This window comes from Eptatretus burgeri, chromosome 4, assembly GCF_056783735.1.
Source record: "Eptatretus burgeri isolate ZD-2024b chromosome 4, Ebu_testis_v1, whole genome shotgun sequence".
Taxonomy (NCBI): domain Eukaryota; kingdom Metazoa; phylum Chordata; class Myxini; order Myxiniformes; family Myxinidae; genus Eptatretus; species Eptatretus burgeri.
Window position 1 is genome coordinate 136,296,038 of NC_140964.1, and position 7,659 is coordinate 136,303,696.

At 40.6% G+C, this 7,659-nt stretch overlaps 1 protein-coding gene across 1 annotated transcript in view; it reads right to left on the minus strand.

Annotated features, from left to right (window-relative positions):
- The window catches only part of OBSCN (obscurin, cytoskeletal calmodulin and titin-interacting RhoGEF), a 498,370-nt gene that overhangs the window by 350,763 nt on the left and 139,948 nt on the right, over positions 1-7,659 (minus strand). Inside the window, exons 21-22 of the mRNA XM_085876584.1 lie at positions 2,980-3,246; positions 518-784 (exon numbers count right to left, since the gene is read on the minus strand). Coding sequence (XP_085732710.1) covers positions 518-784; positions 2,980-3,246 — 534 coding nt within the window. The remainder of the gene's footprint in view (positions 1-517; positions 785-2,979; positions 3,247-7,659) is intronic.

Here is a 7,659-nt window from a genome sequence, read left to right on the forward strand (position 1 = left end):
TTATTGGATCATATTAGAATAATTTTAAGCTTGGAGCAACATTCTATTTTTTTCGACTTTTTTGGACCACCCTAATATACATATATATACATATATATATATATATATATATATATATATATATATATATATATATATATATATATATATATATATATATATATATATATATATATATATATACACACACACAAATATATATATTCACATATATGTATGGATCGTGGCATATACATATACATATATATATATATAGATATATATATATATATATATAGACATACACACACACACACATATATCAAGTATACTGTATTACAACAGAACAATTCCATAAATGGCTGCACTCTGTCGATGTATCTTCCAAGAAGGCTTGGATTAGAAGATAAGATCACTTTCAATTCGAAATTATCACTGCACATATATATATATATATATATATATATATATATATATATATATATATATATATATATATATATGTATATATTTTTTTTTTTTCAAAACATTTTGATACCTTTGACTTTAAGTGGGGCTGATGTTTTATCATGTCTGGTGGCACACTCATAAGTGCCGGCATCTCCTGTATCCACATCCATGATCTCCAAAGTGGCAACGGCTCCATCCACTTGCATTCTGTATTTCTTCCCTGCTTTCAGAATCTTTCCATCTTTACTCCATCTAATGCTCTTTGCCATTTTAGACAAATGACAACTGAAAGTGGCATTGAAGTTTTCCTCAACTTTCTGCTCCTGCAGACCTTCCTTGATGAGCACAGGAACCTCTGTAAACCCAACACAATAAAATTAGTAGTTTTGAATACAATGTAGAAATAATCATTCGAGCACATGAATGAGTTCCACAAAAGAGATAGATAAGTAAGAAACACATTTATGTTGGTGGATTAACATTTAGATGTGATTGATTGATTTCATTTTGGAAGGCAAGTCCTTCTTTTCTCCCCTGCCTGTGACACAAATAACTTCCACGTCCTCTTCAATCTCATTCTTCCCTCCAGGTCTTCAAGACAGCTGTTCACCATTATCTCAGATCATCACTCATCCAAACCCATGATCTTTTCTTCTCCTGTCAACCACCCCAGCCCACAATCCCACCTCCTTCCACATTTCCAGTTTTCCCTTCATGAGAGTTCACTTCTGTATCCATCTTGGCTGCCCCATGAGTCCTCCCCTATTCCACATTGTTCCCCACACCTATTATTTTTTGTCCAAGTCCCCCTCTATTTTGCCCTTCAACCATGGTGCCCCCCCCCCAATCCCTGCCCTCTCTACTGCTTGTTTTGTTATTTTGCATCCTAACCTGTCCTTCCATGCACCTTTACCTTGTAAAGAAAAAATAAAAATATAAAGCTGAATATTGTTTGAGACAATGACCGAGGATAATGTTAGAATAAAACAGGATGCTCATTCTTCAGTGTTGAGAAGGGATGGAATGGGGGGGGGGGCTTAGCGAGGGTTGGTGTGCAGAGGATGGAGAATTTAACAATGCATTTTTCTACCAAACACATTTGTCAATCATAACAATGAAACTGTTCTTGGGGATTACACAAGGTGGATTAAAAAGTATCTTGAGCAAATCACCAAGACCTTTATTTCATTCTGAAAGCAAAATGTCATATTAACTTAATTTTGGAAGGGAAGTCACAACAAATCAGTGGAATGTAAGGGTCAGTGTTTTTACAGTCAAGTGGACCAATGGAATCCTCGAACTCACTGTCCCATTCATGATCTTAAGATTCAATTGTTAACACTATTTCGTCACAGTTTCATATTTTATGGCAAGTAGATTGGGAAATGTAATTGGATATTTATTTATTTATTCAACTTTATTCAACGTATCTTTCTGAACACAAGTCTGATCGGCCTTCCATGTCCAGATCCTGGTGGAGTGAGACATTGTCCCAAAAGTTGGATGTTCAAGGGGAAAAGCTTTTAAAGAGCTAACAATCTTCAAAGGCTTTACAGTTGTGATTGTTTAATAGTTTGTCAAGCCGAGTGAAAAACTCGGCTTTATGAATTACCCACAGTATACTGGAAGTCTCAATCTCATGATGCGGTTGCAACAGATTTCAGTACCAATGTTATCATTTCTATAAACCGGTATAAAAGCCCATCAAAAATGACAGGTTGGAATTATTTTATTCAAAATATTCAGAGACTGGAAGATGTGATATTTCGTCGCAAGAAGTGTTATATAAAAAAACACGACGTGTACAAATGTTACCCTATTTCCATTATCTTCTGGGACATTTCATTTTGATGGTGCAGCCTCATGAGGGTGCCAAAGTCTGAAGCCTCGGCCTAGCGTCAGGTGTGCTTATATTTTATTTATTTATTAGATATCCTACGGATGTAAATGAACACTCGTTTTACTCTGCGCATTTTACACATCATGTGCAGTGAATTTCACCTCCCTGCGCCTTGTATCTATTGTGTGTGTGTGTGTGTGTTTTTTTTTAAAGACTGCACACTGCGCTTGAGGCCCAGTTGTGTAAGTCACCGTCTATATTTCCAATGGAAGAGACGTAATTACTCGTTTATAAAAAAAATGGTTTTCAGTTTGTTTATTTTTTTTAATCCTGAAAAATAGACAGGAGTGAAAACACAGTTGTGTTCAAAGATTGGCCTTGAAACCCCGACTTAAATCGTCATTATGAAGGGGGACAGACAAACACACAAATACCCACTCCGTTTTATGTTGGTACATTTTGTGCAAGCTTTTCCATTCACCGAACAATTTGTTTAAAAAACAAAGGTCACCTGACTGCATTGAAGTAATTAATTTTTACAGATAAAGTTGAAGAAGAAGACAAGATATACTGTATGCAATATTGGAATCACCAGCCATTAACCTGCATCTGACTCATGATAAAAATGATTTGGATTCTTGTCTGGCATTTGAACCTTACTTTTAATGCCAGTCATCATTATCAAGGTCAAAGCAGAGCTGTGCCCTCACCTTTGACTGTGAGAGTGGCAATAGTGCGATCATCGCCAGTGTCACACTCATAATCTCCAGAGTCTTCAATGCAGATGTCCCGGATGCTAAGCGAGGCACGGTCCCCCTTCTGCGTCATGATGTACTTGGATCCTTCCTGCAACAGCTTTGAGCCTTTCTGCCAGGAAACCCGAGCACTCTTTTTGGAAAGGCGGCAGTTGAAGGTGACATTTTCACACTCCTTTGCTTCCTGGTCTTGCAAGGCCTCACAAATAAGTACTGGAGACTCTGCGGTGGAATGACGGGAAGAAGGTGGCAGTTTTGACGCTCAAATTTTCATTTGTTTTGCTTTTTTTTCCAGACATGGAGCCAAAGCATTAAATTATGGTCTTAAATCATGAACAGGCCAAAAAGCTCGGTTTTGAGTAAAACGTTTCCATTTAACCAAAACATAAAAGATAAATAACATGTGCGTGCTTTTACGACACAGGGTGCGTCATAGGTGGCTTTACACTCCACAAGTACTGCCTGAAGAACGATGTGTAGTAATAATAATTACATCCATATTCATCTGAATGTGTTCACCACATTATAGTGTTGCGGTTCTGCAAAGCTGGTACTCCTCCCGAAGAAATGGCACACAACATATAGCAGTCCTGAGACAGTTAATTTCATGAGTATCATTTTAGATAGCCCATCCCTTACGTCTCGTGAGTTAATGGGACAAAATGCGTCATTTCGACGACTTTTAGGGAGGTCTTCATTCCCATTCTTTATCGAGTACCTATTTTACATCACACGCATGAGCCTCTCCTTCATGCATGCATGCACGCATAGAAAAAGAATAGCCAATTTGCGTATGCACACCATTTCCCGTTCAAACCTCGCGCCATTATCAAACAGATGCTCACCTCACATTTTCTCCAAACTCGGACCACAACGCCACAATATTCCTCCAACCACCACAAAGCCTTCATAATAAAATCCCCACATCAGACCACAGATAAAACTTGCCAACACTCACCATTGATGCCATGACGACCACGACCGCTTCCATCACGGACATGCGGCACTTCAACTGCTACACTACAACAACACTGCTATCACTCAACCACAGTCATCACTAAGGATCACCACCAACTTTTGGGACCAGCAGAGATGAGGAGGTGCGCTCGTGATCAGAGCATGAAATCGAGTAGCTCACCCCATGTTAACCATGGAGCTCGGTTGCATGAAGTGCAGAGCAAATGAGGCCACTTCTGCTACTAACTCCTTGTCTGGGCAGGACCAAAGCCATGGTATGCGTCCGTGCGCCAATTGGGGCATGGGGAAACGCCCAGAGCCTGCCTCCCAAACTCTGCCCAAGCTGGGAGATTCTAAAAGAGGAATCTGTTTACTGGTGCACCCTCTTCTCTTTCATCTGGCCCATCTCCACTCTATCCCATCTGGCTGGCTCTTTCTTGCTCTTGGGGTTGTGGTGTGGTGGAACAAGTCCACAGAGTGGAGTGCTGGAACGAGCAGGAAGCCAGACACCAGACCAAGAGCTGCCTGAGCTCGTTAAACACTAACACATGCAGACTTCCTCACACATTCTTTTCTTTGTTCCTAAAACCCCCTGACCCACATCTTTACATTTTCCTCTTCATATAGCACCACACCGCACCTCATCACACCACCGATGACCATGCACCTGAGACAGGCGACACTTGTTGCTGACAGATCGTGCAGCAAGCGTTGTGATCGGACTCGATCTGTGCCCTGCTGCCTCATCAAGTTGGGGGATCGATTACAGTTACAGTAATGAGCCTAACATCGTCATGAATAAACAATCAGCAGCATGTTGTCCTCATGAGCCCACAACAAGATGAAATCTCGATTGATGTCTCTGCTTTTGTCTATTCGTGACCGTAGGCTTAAATTTCAGTCTTATCTGTAAAGGTTTGAGTACCATATGGATGCCTCCTCGTTTGGAGGTGATGTGTTGGTGTAATTTATGTACGTGATGACATTGTCGTATCATGGAGTCAGCGTGCTTCTTTGGTTGAATTTCATATTTCTGGTTGCAAACATCTTGACTGGTGATCAGCAGGGCAGAGACAAATTTCACGGACTAATTAAAGCATATAATCGAAACATAATTGCTGTTTTGAGGATTGGATCACGTGGACTAAATAACTGTTGAGATCTGGAGTGAAATCTGAAAATGTTAAGAAATCGGTGAGGTTTATTTTGTTTTTGCGAGTCTGTCCCATTGCCAATTGGCTTGCTATCGCTTGTCAAGTCAGCTGTTCTTTCTCAACCGTTTTGTTGGAGTGCTTGCTCGAGTGCTTTAGCCCCTTGGCAAGCACCCTACGGGAGATAGCAGTATTATGCACAGAGTTTGTGTCCCAATCTGGAAGTCGGTTTGCTCTAAGCAATATATATACATATACATATATATATATACATATATACATATATATATATATATATATATATATATATATATATATATATATACATACATATACACATATGAGCCTGGTGTTGGCGCAGTGGTTAGGGCAGCGGCTTGGGATCCAAAAGGTCCTGAGTTCAAGTCCCGTTGGGCCACTGAATTAATACACCAGGGGGTTGACTCAGCCTGTCATCCTTCCGAGGTCGGCGAAATGAGTACCAGTATACTGGGCCGGTGTATACCCCGGTTAAAATAGGTGTACTATATCCCTGTGTCGTAAGAGGCGACCAGGGTTGCGTCAGGAAGGGCATCCGGCGTAAAACATGTGCCAAATCACTATGCGGATCATACGGATGATCCGCTGTGGCGACCCCTAACGGGAGCAGCCGAAAGAAGAAGAAGAAGACATACATATACACATATATACATACATATACACATATATATATATATACATATATACATATATATATATATATATACATATAGACACATATATATATATATATATATATATATATATATATATATATATATATATATATATATATACATATAGACACATATATATATATACATATAGACACATATATATATATAGACACATATATATATATATATATATATATATATATATATATATATATATATATATATATATATATATATATATATATATATACATATACATACATACAGACAGACACGCAATACATCTGGCAGGGATTCACATTCAAAACAAAATTGTGGGATACCAGTAGGTCAGGTCAGGTCGGGTATGTGAGCATGCACCAGAGAAGCGTGTCGCTGTGTCCACTTTCCGCTGGTACTCCAGGGGCCTCCATCTGGCCATCCCCCAGGCAGATGCCAGACCCATCACCATCTCCTTGAGATGCCGATCAACCTGCTGCAACCACGAGGAACGTGGTCGGCCCATTGGCCTCCTCTACTCACGAGACTCCCTCGCTGAGAGAATCTGGTAAGCAGGATCAGCGTCAGGAAAACGAGACGCATGTCCATACAGCCGCAGCTGATGCTCACGGACTATGCAGGTAACAAATCTCATTTGAGTATCGCTCAGCAACCGCTCGTTGGACACAAAGTCCGACCAGCGATAGCCAAGATTCTCTGAAGAGACCTGGTACCAAAGGAATTAAGTCTCCATCTCAGATCCTTGGTCAGAGTCCAAGTCTTGCATCCATAGAGCAAGACTGGAAGCACCAAGGACCTGAAGACTTGGACTTTCGTCCTCTCGCACAGGTACCGGCAGCATCACACCCCATGATCCAGTGAATCCATGACTCCCCAGGCCCGACCCAGACATCTATTGACCTCTGAGTCACAGCCAGCAGAGACATGAATATCACTTCTAAGGTAAGTGAATCTCTCCATGACCTCAACATCCTCACCACAAACAGGCAGAAACAGGACAGCAGCATCCAAGATGTCATTGAAAGCCTGGATCTTAGTTTTGACCCAGGAAACCCGTAATCCCACCCCTTGGGGCATCCATTTTTAAAAATAATTCTCCAAAAAAGAAAAACCCAATGGAAATAAAAAAAAAACTGTAAAAGTTGTTTTTTAAGATATTCAAGTTTGACAAAAATGGATATTTATCCATACACTGATGAATGAAAAGTTCAAAACACTTCAACCAGCCTTTGTTCAAATGAGAGACAGAAAAGGTTCATTTCATAAAGAACAATAAGATATTTACTTTGATTGTACATCGTCACTGTGTGTGCCTCGTGTTAGCTTAAGGTTCGGGTGGTGGGCTTGGGATCCTTGGATCCCGAGTTCAAATCCCCCTTGGGTGTTGAATTAATATCAGGCGGGGTTGACTCTGCCTGTCATCCTTCCGAGGTCGGCAAAATGAGTGCCCGCTTGCTGGTATCCTGTGTCGGAGTGGCGACCTGTCCAGGATTGTGTCCAATAGCCAACGAGACTGCTTTGGCAGCACCAACGTTCTGCAGAGTGGCGCCCAATGGAAGGATGGATCACTATGTGAGAAATACACATCCCCATCACTGATACCAGAATTAATCTAAGCCTCGTGTTCTCAACAACAACAAATATGCAAAGGCGTTGTTTGCCAAAATTAATCATTTTAAAGAAGTGCTAGTTGCTCGGAAGCAGTACGGTACCGGCAAGTTCAAACTTAACCAACCGGTATCAACCAATCATTTTAACATCTTGGCTCATGTCTTTGCAAGTTGGCGGCATCTTTCTACAGACCACATGTGAATATCGTGCATTTGAGAATA